The following is a 12,785-nucleotide window of genomic DNA, read 5'->3' as shown; positions in this document are numbered from 1 at the left end:
TTAAGATTCTTTTTCTTGAATATACAAACCATGAAGATACCACAAGTTTACCCATTATTTGTACTATTTGTCATCCTAACTGACAGTAAGAAATACATGTTCTTGATTTGTGTTATTTATTGTTATTTTCCCATACAGTATATGAAGGGCCTGTAAGGCAGCTGGGGAGGAACTTTTTATAAAGTCATGTAGTGGTAGGACAGGGGGTGATGGCTTTAAACTGGAAGAGGATAGATTGGATGATATATTAAGAAGAAATTGTTGAGTGTGACAGTGGTGTGACAGAGTGTAGTGGTTGCCCAGGGACATTGTGGATGTCCCATTCCTGGAAGTGTTGCAGGCTAGGTTGATGGAGCTTGGAGTAATGTGGTCCAGTATGAGGTGTCCATGCCCCTGGCAGAGGTTTTGGTACTAGATGATCATTAAAGTTCCTTCTAACCCAAACCATTCTATGGTTTTGTGATTCTGTGGTAATTCTACTTTTCGAGTGCTTTTCCTCTTATCATTCAAGTTCTAAACCTTGAAGGTAAGATTATACTATTACAGATTCCTTTGTGCTTTGCAAGCAGAATTTGTGCAAATATGTAATGATATTTTTTCCTATTATTTCCTTCGAATAAGCAAGTCTGCAGTGGGAATGCTGACATGTCAATTTCACAACCAAGTTAGATCTGTAATGTGCATATAGATTGCACATACTCTTGTATTTCAAAGTAGGTTTATATTGATTTTTCCCATTTTCTTGTGAAATGTCAGTGTGTCACTATATGAAGATGAATGTAGCTTTTGACATAGCAAATTCAAATATCAAACAGCCAGCATTGTTCCTGAATTACATACTGGAACTGTTTCTTTTTACACACTAATCTTTAGTCAATCTAGTGTGCTTTGCTGCAGCAAATAATGTAATCAAAGAGAATTTTACTAATGACAAAACACATCTACATGTCTGTCATATCAATATTAATATGACCAATGAAACAAAAAATGATCATTACACTAAGATACTGTGAAGGTAAAGAGTGATTGTTCTCTGTCTGGTATTTCCCAGAACTATAGATTTTGAATCTCTGCTGGATTGATGTCAAGTCTTCAGTATTGTACTTTTTCACTGTGCACCAGTGGTCTCTTTTCCTTCAAATTTATTTATCCTTACAGGAATCACATTCTTACCTTTGTTTTCCCATGAGTTACAGAAGGGAAAAAATAGACAAGTTACCTCTTGAAACCCTAACTTCAGTGGCACTCTGTCAAAATGCATTTGTATAGTGAGTCACCATTTATTTTCCTCAAGGCCTGTTAAGTCACCTACAGAATGTGTCTGTCCTTCACAAAGGCAGAGGATATGAGAAAAAGAACTTTCTTATCTTGATATCCCTATACTTCCAGCTGTTGTAGTGTTTGGACTCTCCTTTAAGTACATATGGACTGGAAATCTACAGAATTCTCCAGTGAGATACACAAAAAAATACCAGAAGGATAATAAGTAATAAAATTAAGTGCTTACCTTAATTTTCTCTGAACTTTTATTTTTCCCTTACTTTAATAGGTTTTCTAGATCTTGTTAGAAACTATATTGTCAGTTAAAAGCTCCATTATTCCACTGTGACCACACACTTATCGATTCTCTATGATTAATTTTCCAAAATAATAATCATCCTAAACAGGCTCAAAAGACATTTTTCAAAAAACGTTATAACTCTAACGTCACCAGAAATAGTGCCTTTTTATGTTCTTTATATGTAAAATAATTTCTGAAAATAAAAACATAGTATTTATTTCTCTCTCAAAAGCCTTAAACCTCAAAAGGTCATACCTAGTTTATTGCTAACACATTTAACAAACTATATTTGTGCTTAGAGGTTCTCTTTTTTCATAAGACTATAAGGAAGTGAAGTGTTATCTAAAGGAAATAATATTAAGCATAAGTGCTTTTTCCTTTCATAGGCACAAATAGCAATATTGGTCTTTTTCATGACAGATTTAGAAGTCAGCAATAGTGACCACAGGAGAAGAATAAATGCATCTCAGCCATCTCTAATTGTAGCCAACATAAACTACAAATCTCAGAAAGCAGAATAAATCATAAAAGAGAACCTAAATTAAAATGTAAAAATACAAAGTTACCAAAATAGAAAATAAAATACAAAACTGTGCTTGAGCAATAACAGTAATACTTTCGACTTTTCACAGTCATGACATAATAATTCATGCTGTCAATTGCAACTTTGTTATATGTGTGCATAATACGAAAGAATTTATTATAGTTACTGTCATTTTTAGTCAAACAAAAAGAAAGTGGTGGATTCTTACACATAGCTTTATGGGTAAATACTCAGGCTTTTTCCAGGAGGGAAGCTCAAAATACTTCTTATTCCTCTTCACTATTTGGTGACTCACACAAAAGTCTCCAATTTCATACAATTTTTTTAAAATTGCAATTATGGCATTACCAAGTGAGTTTTTTTAAAACTTACTGTTTCTTCTGCTACTCTTAAACAGTAATTATTTTATGGTTGATTTTCATAAACCAATTACTTACAATTAGGGATTAGGGTGAATTTCATCAAGAAATGAAACTGTCAGGCTCTGAACTTAATTTCTTAGATGTTGAAACAATTATGCGGTGCAGGGAAGCTGAAACCAGAGTGATAGAGCTAGCAGTAAGTAAAAGATGTGAATATGAATATTCCTTTCTCCTTAATGATTTTTTTTAAAAAAAGAAAGAGATGAAATAGTTTCCTAAAATTGCATTATATAAAATGTGCTTGTCTGACAAAGGCCCAGTTTGTGGTTTGCCCTTTTTTTCCTTGTCAGTTTCAGAGGACATTTGTGGACATTAGCTAAACAAATATAAATCCCATTTGTTCTTCAAATCAAAAATCCCCTGTAACTGTAATTTCTTTTCTTAAGGAGAACACAGAAATGACAAAAATACTCTGTTTCAAATTCAGGAGTGAACTGTAATTAATGTGAAATTTAGAGTAGAAATGTGATGTAAGCAAGGCATTGTTTTCCCCAGATAACGCTCAGGTCTCCCAATAAATCCCAAATAACTGAGGCTGAGGCCCTAGGAAAGTCCAGTCAGCAGCAGTCAGGATCTAGAGGAAGGAATTCATACATTAAAGCTGGCACAGATCGGGACCACAGGCAGACAAATGGACAGAATCCTCCCAGGATGCCAAAGCAAACAGGAAGAGATGAAGAAGGGTCAAAGGGGTTTGACCCTTGTGATGCCTGAAATCTATACTGAGTATGATGTGTATGGGATGGGATAATCTGTTTCGTAAATTTTGGTCACCTGTTTTGTCTCCTCCTTCCCCAAAGGAGGGTTGCAGGTGTGATCCCTTTACTCCCTTTCTCCTTCCAGAGCATAAGATGTTCCTCAGAACCGAGCAGTGGCCTTGGCTCTGCACACCAGTCTCTAGCAGTAACTACAAACATTGAGTGTTATCGGTACTAGAAGCAGACACTGAGAAACTTGCTGTTAATTTCAGCAAGTACAGCTACATAGGAGAGACTCATCTGAAAGTAAAATTAGAACAGAAAATTAAGACTATCCTGGCCCAAACCAGGACAGGGTAGGATTCTGCAGGCTCTGCAGAGGGATCTGGAAGGGTTGAACCGATGGGCTGAGGCCAGTTCTATGAGGTCTAATAAGGCCAAGTGCCAGGTCCTGAATTTTGGTCATAACAACCCCATGACATGCCACAGGCCTGGGGAGCAGTGGTTGGACAAGGACCTGGGAATGCTGGTCAACACCTGACTAAACATAAGGCAGCAGTGTGCCCAGGTGGCCAACAATATCCTGGCTTGTACCACAAATGGTGTGGCCAGCAGAACTATGGAAATTATTGTCCCCCTCTACTTGGCACTGTTGAGACCACACATTGAATGCTGTGCTCAGTTCTGGGCCTCTCACTATGAGAAGGACATAGAGGATCTGGATCCAGAAAAGGGCCACCAAGCTGGTGAAGGGTCTGGAGAACAAGTCCTGTGAGGAGAGGCTGAGGGAATTGGGAATGTTTCGTTTGGAGAAGGCTGAGGGGTGACCTTATTGCTCTCTACAGCTATCAGAAAGGATGTTGTTAGTGAGGTGGGGATTGGCCTATAATGACAGGACTAGCAGAAATGGCCTGAAGTTGCTCCAGGGGAGGTTTAGACTAGATATTAGGAATAATTTCTTATGGAAAGAGTAGTCAGGTGCTGGAACAGGGAGATGGTGGAATCACCGCACCTGGAGATGTTCACCTCCAGTGGGAATGGTGCTGTTGTGGTGGTTTTTTTTGTTTTTCTCCTTCTTCTGGGTTGGTGGTTGGATGCTGTTATCTGAGAGGTCTTTTCTAACCACGAAAATTCTGTAATTCTGTGATTCTGGGAAGGGTTTTAAGCTGGTTTTTTTTTTTGTAGTTTTAAAAAAGCATGATTTTTTTCATTCCTTTCCTAGAACTGTTTGAACATATAATAATAAAGCAATAAGAAATGTTGATATTTATTGTGCTTTTTATTAGATGGTTTGTTATTGTTTTTGTTTTTGTTAATATTTTTCTTTAATCAAACAGAATAATAATAGAACCTTTCAAACTTCTGTGAAGTCATTTCCTTGGTGAAATGGGATGTTCTTTATTTCCTTTTTGTCACATTTCAATTGTGTTCAAAGCATTAATAGCTGAAAGCTTTGAGAAATGAGGTGCAAGCTACTGGCAATATTGCCCTAGAAAAATTAGGATTGAAATCAAAACACTTGCTGCTCATTTGGATTTATTTATCATAGGCAAAAAACCATATGCGGAAACATAAATAAGTGGCTGCAGGGTCTTTAAAGATCTTTGAATTGGTTTAGGGATAGATGTTTCTAATAGTATTACATGTGATAAAATAATTTTATTTTAAGATGTCTGCCTTTTTAATAATTAATACCTCTTATGAAGATATAAATTAGGAAAAAACAGAGCCCTATTCTGTGCAGAGGGACCTTGATAGACTTGAGAAGTGGGTCTATGGGAACCTTATGAGGTTCAACAAGGCCAAGTGCAAGGTTCTGAACATGGGATGGGGCAATCTTAAATATGCATAGAGGCTGGGTGAGGGGTAGATTTACAGAAGTCCTGCAGAGAAGAACTTAGTGATATTGGTAGATGAAAAATTCAACATATGCTGGCAGTATATACAGCCCAGAAAGCCAACTGCATCCTGGACTCCCATCAAAAAAAAGTATGGCCAGCAGGTCAAGGGAGACAGTTGTCCTGCTTCGTTTTACTCTCAGGAGACGCAACCTGGAGTAAAATGTAGTTATGGGGTCCCCAGCATAGGAGAGACATGGACCTGCCTAAGCAGGTCCAGAGGAGAGTCCTGAAGATATTAAAAAGAAATTCTTTACTTTGAGGGTGATGAGACACTGGAAAATGTTGCCCAGGGACATTGGGGACGCCCCATCCCTGGAAGGGTTGAAGGCCAGGTGGGATGGGCCTTTGAGCAACCTCCTTTAGTGTGAGGTGTTCCTGCTAACACTATGGGATGGGTTGGAAGAACTAGATGGTATTAAAACATTCTTTCCAACTGAAGTCATTCTGTGATTTCAGCCTGAAATGTCCTATGAGCTTCTGCGTGAGAAATTATTTTAAAAAGATCCCTTTATACTTGTAACTAGCAGTGACAGTTCAAGATGGTATGCAGTTTGAGGGAATATCATAGATGTAGCAATTGTAGAAATAAGAGAGAATAATTTAGATGCCTTTTAATTAAGTCTGCTGCGGTGAATTGTTATTTGAATATATATGCAGTTATTTTTGGATGTGTGTACATAATGTGTGTATATGTAACAGTGGATATATTCTTGCGTCTTGACTCTTCCTTTTGACTTTGGGCAATTCTTTTGTTTCTCTACTCCCTTTTTTCCCATGGTATTACTTAATGTATTTAAGCTGAACTGGAAAATGGCCAATATTAACGCCATGAGATAGTGATCTGTGTTTGTGGTTTTAAGCAGCCACATACTACTAGTGATACTTAGTGCTATTATTGCCTAAAGTTTTACAAAACAAAATAAAATAGCAATAATTTTCCTCATATCCTTTCAATTTCAAGTACTCTTGTAACACAAGAAGCAATGATTTTTAAACATTCTTATATAAAATTTCCTCCCTAGTAACCTTGAGTATAGAATCAGACTCAGTGGTGCATTTCAGCGACTGTTGTTATGCAGATGCTTTTATTTTTGCCTGTAGTAATGTACAGTTATTTCGAAATGTGAGGATATACACACAGGGAGTTTTATTTTTTTGTTGTTGAACAAATTTGTCATTTATTTCAACAGAAATTGAAAAAGAGAGCTGCGGGGATCCTGGAACACCATTGTATGGTATCAGAGAAGGGGATGGATTTTCTAACCGTGATGTTTTAAGGTTTGAGTGTCAGTTCGGATTTGAATTAATAGGAGAGAAATCCATCATTTGCCAAGAAAACAACCAGTGGTCTGCAAACATACCAATCTGTATTTGTATGTATCTTGTTTTGTTACTATTATTTTTAATACACAACATTGTGATAATATTTCCTTGTATTGTACTAATTTGTGAGATTGTTTGCAGAGTTAGCATGATAAAATAATTCTGTTGACAGGATGGATTTAATTTTGTTCAGGGGTGGTTTTGCCTAACAATTATACCCAAGACAGTTCTAGAATAGCTAGAATACTTTTTTCTTTTATTAACAAGTATTACAGCAGTTATCTTACGTGATTTGATAAAGCTTGTTATTGCTTTTAGTAGGGTACTTTAGATTTTATATGTATTATACATTTCTTACAACTACTCTTATAAGTTAATATATTTCTTTAGAAATTGATCAATTGTAATCAGGGGTTTGAAATTATTTAAATTTTTCCTCTATGTATTATACATGAGTATCCTTTAGTACTTAATGATCCTAGACATTTATAGCTCTCATCCATTTACATTATACAGCATAAGCAAAACCAATGCTGTGATATAAACTTGTGCAACACCTTTCTTAATATTTCCGCTAAAATAGTGCAGATCAAATATGTTCAAAATGCAGCCAGTTGCTTTCATCCCTGCAACTCAATTTAATATGACTAACTGAAATGTTGGATTATAAAATATTATCCTGATAACAACAACACAAGGCTGTTGTCTCTTTGAGGCTGGTTAATTGCTTGAGCTTCTATGTGAACAACAAATGATAAGGGCACTATTGACTTTCTGCCTCTTTAATGTGCTCAGTGAGAGGTCTGCTGATCTAGACAGATGCCTAAAGGAGAAAAATAAGTGGTGCCAAGTGATCCAGAGTTGTTGAACATGGGTAAACTGTAAAGACTGCCATGGGCTTCCAGTGCAAGAAGAATGTTCTTTATTACCTTGGGGCTCTGCCTGGGAGGTAGTTTTATTCAGGGGAAGGGAAAAAGAAGATTTAAAAAAACAACACCTTCTTTCTGGCTTCACAGATGATAACAAATACTGAATTATTTAATTAAGGTAATCAGCAAGTTAAAGAATCTCTTACAAAAACTTACTGTAATTATTATCGAGATGTTTTATTCTGTTATCTAATTTATTTCTCTCTTTGTTGTCAGTTCCTTGCCTTTCCAATTTTACTGCACCAATGGGAACAGTTCTTTCACCTGATTATCCAGAGGGATATGGGAATAATTTAAACTGTATCTGGACAATAATTTCAGACCCCGGAAGCCGAATCCATCTGTCTTTTAATGACTTTGACTTGGAATCTCAGTTTGACTTCCTTGCAGTTAAAGATGGTGACTCTCCAGATTCCCCCATAATAGGAACATTTACTGGTGCTGAAGTTCCTTCCCATCTTACCAGTAATGGTCATATTTTGCGCCTGGAATTTCAAGCTGACCACTCAATGTCAGGACGTGGATTTAACATCAGTTACAACAGTGAGTAATGGGAATTTTTATTTATGTGTATGTATTTTTTTTCAACATATAGTTTAGGATATACCCAGAAGTATGTATAAATGTTGACACTGCCCAGCAGTGAAGTGAGAACTTGGCTTAGCCAAGCTGTTTGCTATGGGGATCTGGAAGGAAAACAGAAGGAAATGCCTGAAATATCAGGCCTTCTACTAGAGGATGGTAGGGATAACAGAGTAGCTGTTAGGGGGCTTATCAGATCCCCCACCCAGACCTTTTCTATCTCACTCATTTAGATTTTTTTTTTTCTTCTTTTCCATTCTGACAACAGAGGTAGCAGAATTTTCCATGTCAACAGGTAGAATAAACAGGCAAAAGATGATGGTTATTTTGATAATTCCAAAAATCTGATGTCATGAGTAACCTGTCTTTCTCCCTGCCACCTAAGAGTATGGTAATGCCAGAGGTTCAGCTGGGATGAATGTGAATCTTCAAGTGCATGATTTGGAAGAGAGCTGTATATCCACATCTCCCTTCCTCAGAAGAATGTATTACATGTTTGGCCATGGTCTATATTGTCAAAGATCTTTTACTTTGAATAAAACAAGAAGTATTAATTAAACCAGGAAGGAAGTGAGATTAAGTGAGATTGGAAATTGAAAGACCCAGAGTCCACATTTTTCTCTGAGAAATGTTAATAATTAATATTATTTTCATACTATTGCAAGGACTAAATTCCCCTCTGGCTCTCTTCATAGTTCACCTCTCCACCTTTTTCTTTCCCCTCTGTTTTGTTTTAGGCTGTCACTATTTCAGAGAAGTATTTCTTAATAGTTCGCTTATCATGAACTTTGCTGGCTGGATAGGAAAGAGATAAACTGACAACAGAGTAGTGTGTAAACATTCTTATTTTGATAATGTCTTAGGTTTTAGCTCTCAGTCTCATATGGAAGATACTTCATCCCTGGGTCATTTCTCACAACTGTAGAATGTAAGCATGAAGAAAATGTGGTATCTTTTTATTAGTTCCTGTAGTTACTGGTCATCATGGTAAACTATGAGCTTTCTCTAGGTTTTTTAGCAATGTAAATATTGGAAAGTCTGCTGTTATTCAATATTAGGGAAATACAAAATCAGTTAAAATGGAAATGAGACAGTGAATCTATGTTCCTTAACATTAATTGTAACATCTGCTCTGTTTTTGTTCTGTTTCATGTCCTGTTAAGATTTATGAATTCTGCTTACTACTTTAAGGTTTCACTGGAGTGTGCTTAGTGATATCGAGCCTAAATCCAGAGATTAAAAAAACCCAACAAATAAAATAAATTGTCAGTCTTCTTCAATAAAGATGAGGCCTGTGTAGAAATGGATATTCTAAAGTCATCCTATTTTGCAGAACTAAAACTAGATATAGGCCATTTGAAGTACAGTTTATAGTAAAAATGAAAGATACAGGTAATTAGTATGGAGTAATCCTTATAGTTAGTGTTTATTTGGAAACACGAGAATTCATCACACACTGTTGTGACTTCAGGTTTTAATATTTGAGTGCCATATAAATATATTAGTCAGAATACATTATGGTAATTTAAAAAATTTGTGGACTTCCTTGGACGTGTGGTAGTCTTACTACGATATCTCTCAATTAACAGTCACTTCAAGTATGCACTGAGAGTACCAAATTGTACAATTTTAATTTTTATAAAGAAGTAACAAAGCAAAAGTAGTTTTTCCACTTGCATAAGAACACCCACTAATTCTGAAAAGATTTATTTCAAAGAATTTTTTTCTGTATTTGAGCAGTTTAACACATTTGCATTTCTTTTTTTTTTTTTGGGTCTGTTCCAGCTAGAATGGATGTGTGTGTTAAAGTCTGTAGTTAAAATATACTTATAAAAGCAAAACAACTTCAGAAAACACGTCAGATCTTTTCAGCAGACAGCTGCAGTCTGATAAATTACAGGAGTAATCTTTCCACAATAAATAGTTTAGAGCCAAGAGAGACAGTAAAAAAGTATTAATATGATTTTCACTCTGTCCTGGCTTTTGTAAACCTCAAAATAGTTAAAAATACCCATTTTCTGCTAACATTCCTGCTTACATATTTCAGAGCTAACAGTCTCTTTTTTGCCTGCTTCAAGAACTGGACAAATATTTTTAAAAAAGTTTAGATTTGCTATTTTTGCCAGTTACTCCGTTTTCCACATTTGACTCCACTGCTAGACTTAACAGCTAAAAGTCTTTGTAGGGCAGACTACCAGAACAATTAATCATGTGAGTTGACCACTCATTTTTGGCCCTATTTCCAAGGACCTTTTCAGAGCAGACTTAGATGAGTTATGAACATCTTCATTCCTGTCTTCCTGTCTCTGCAGTTCCTCTCCTTCAAATATTTTGATGAAAAATGCACAATTTAACATCCTGAGTCAATATCAGAACTGAAAGTACTTCACAGTCACCCTGTGCTATGATTATGCTGCCTGGCTTTTTTCCAGAATCTACTTAAAATATAAGAATGATAGCTGATGAGTATAAATGCTAGGAAAAATGGATCTCTTTACATGTAATATTTCGTAAAGAACTTGGCCATGGTTTCTTGACTTACTGATGATGGGTAAAATATTAAGGATATACCTGTGTTCTTTCTTTTTATTTTAAGGCTTGTGTATAACATTACAGCTCTGCCATGAAGCTTTTAAGTACAGGCAGATGGAATTTTAGTCATCAAGTAGTGTAACTGCTACCTGGCTAGGCTATAAAAGTAAAGTACAAAAGTACAAAAGGCTGCTATTGTTGGAAAGGGTTGTTTTCCACCCTCCTGCCTCCCATAGCCATCCTGTACAATACAATCCCTTCCACAGAAGCAGCAGGAGCAGCCACAAGTCTGTTTCTAAAGTGAAATATAGAGCAATGATCTGATTCTGCATCCTTAATAAACTGGTGTCATCCACAGGCAAGCTATAGCTATAGCTGGAGTCAACATTTATCTACATTCACAGATAAGAATATTGAAAATCTCTCTCTGTGTCATCTGCAGCTAGTAAGAAAAGCAGACAATCAGTCCCTTCACTAAAAGTGACAGCTGTGGGCAAAGTATTGAAAAATACTCTCCCCCAATAACTCTCACGTCACCACTGGGGCTGCAGGGCAGCCCTGGGAAAGTCCAGGCTGGACTCCTGGGGTCGGCAGCAGTCGGGAGCTGAAGGCAGGAACACACAGATATGGGCTGGCATGGATCAGGACCACAGGCAGACAAATGGATGGAATCCTCCCAGGATGCTGAAGCAAACAGGGACAGGTGAAGAAGGGGAAGCAGGAAGGTGTTTGACCCTCGTGATCCCACAGATTTACACTGAGTATGACATGCATGGGATGGCATACTCTGTTTGGTCAACTTCGGTCATTTATCTTGTCTGTTCCTCCCTACGGGAGGGTTGCAAATGTGACCCCTTTACTTCCTTTCTCCTTCCAGAGCATAAGATGTTCCTCAGAGCTGAGCAGTGGCCTTGGCTCTGCACACCAATCTCTAGCGGTAACTATAAACCTAGAGTGTTATCAGTCCTAGAAGCACACACTGTCTGAGAAACTTGCTGTTAATTTCAGCAAGTGCAGCTACTTACAAGAAACTTAGCAGAAAGCAAAATTACAGGATGGCCCAAACCAGGACAACATCAAAATATTATATCTAATTAATGTATATAATTTAAACTGACGGTTGCCAACAATATGACTTTTCCCACTTCTGGTAGGAAAATGAACTTGTTTATTCTCCATTGTAAGATGTATTCTGTAGTTAAAGACATAGACTGTCTTAAATAGTAGCTTAAATTTTCAGGTTCTCTTTCTTTCACCTACATCACCTTTTTTTTATAAGGCACTCTGAGATCAGCATATCTCAAATGGTTGTGACAGTGAATTCAAAATACAAAAGATGACTGAAGTTATATGCTTGCCCTGCTCTGATGGATGCTTCTGTCCCATTGTGGCATTAGATAGTATGGGATGTTGAACAGAACAACTTAGACATTGCTTAGATTTACCATTGCCTAACTCTCCAAACTGAGATTCTTACTGGTAGAACTTTATAGTATTTTAAGCAATGTTTTGTACTAATATAAATTATCTGCAGTTTCTCAAGTTTTTGTTTCTATTTCTTAATGTAATTAGTTTGTTCTTGCTAGAAGAATAAAATTCTAAAAATGTCATCTTACTTGCAAGAGTTATAACACTATTCTATTTTTCCCTCCCCCCCTTTTTTTTTTTTTATTTTGAAAAGCATTTGGACATAATGAGTGCCCTGATCCTGGAGTGCCTATCAATGCTCGGCGCTTTGGTGACAACTTCCAGCTGGGGAGCTCGATTTCTGTTATATGTGAGGAAGGATTTATTAAAACACAAGGAACTGAAACAATTACATGCATGCTAATGGATGGAAAAGTAATGTGGAGTGGACCTATTCCTAAATGTGGAGGTATGTATAATGTTTTTTTCTGATTCAGGTGAACTTGATACAATTTCTTCTAAGTTGTCACCAAATAAAGTTCAGATTTTTGCAAATGGATAGCACAAAACTCCTGTGAAACCTAGTCCTTAATAAAGGAGTCTAGTGAGCCCTGAGCTTTTATTATAAACCTGTCTACAGGAGTGAGTTTTTAAATAACTTTTACAAGGACATAAAAAAAAAAAAACACAGAAGAGATTGTCATAAACATCAGTGAATGTGAGCAATGCTATATAACCTCAGTAAAAATAAAGGCTCATCTAAGAAACGTATTAGGACTGGAATGAGGATAGGTTTTTTTTACACTGTTCATACTTGCAGATAGCTTTCTTTTAGCACTGGTGGAACTATAGTTTCCCAAAGACATTTTATCTTTGAAAGATGACT

At 36.6% G+C, this 12,785-nt stretch overlaps 1 protein-coding gene across 1 annotated transcript in view; it reads left to right on the top strand.

Moving 5' to 3' along the window:
• The window catches only part of CSMD3 (CUB and Sushi multiple domains 3), a 552,597-nt gene that overhangs the window by 306,104 nt on the left and 233,708 nt on the right, over positions 1-12,785 (top strand). Inside the window, 3 exon segments of the mRNA XM_030444571.1 lie at positions 6,317-6,499; positions 7,595-7,921; positions 12,174-12,368. Coding sequence (XP_030300431.1) covers positions 6,317-6,499; positions 7,595-7,921; positions 12,174-12,368 — 705 coding nt within the window.

This window comes from Calypte anna, chromosome 2 (genome assembly GCF_003957555.1).
Source record: "Calypte anna isolate BGI_N300 chromosome 2, bCalAnn1_v1.p, whole genome shotgun sequence".
NCBI classification, from domain to species: Eukaryota; Metazoa; Chordata; class Aves; order Apodiformes; family Trochilidae; genus Calypte; species Calypte anna.
This window is presented reverse-complemented; position numbering and strand designations above follow the sequence as displayed.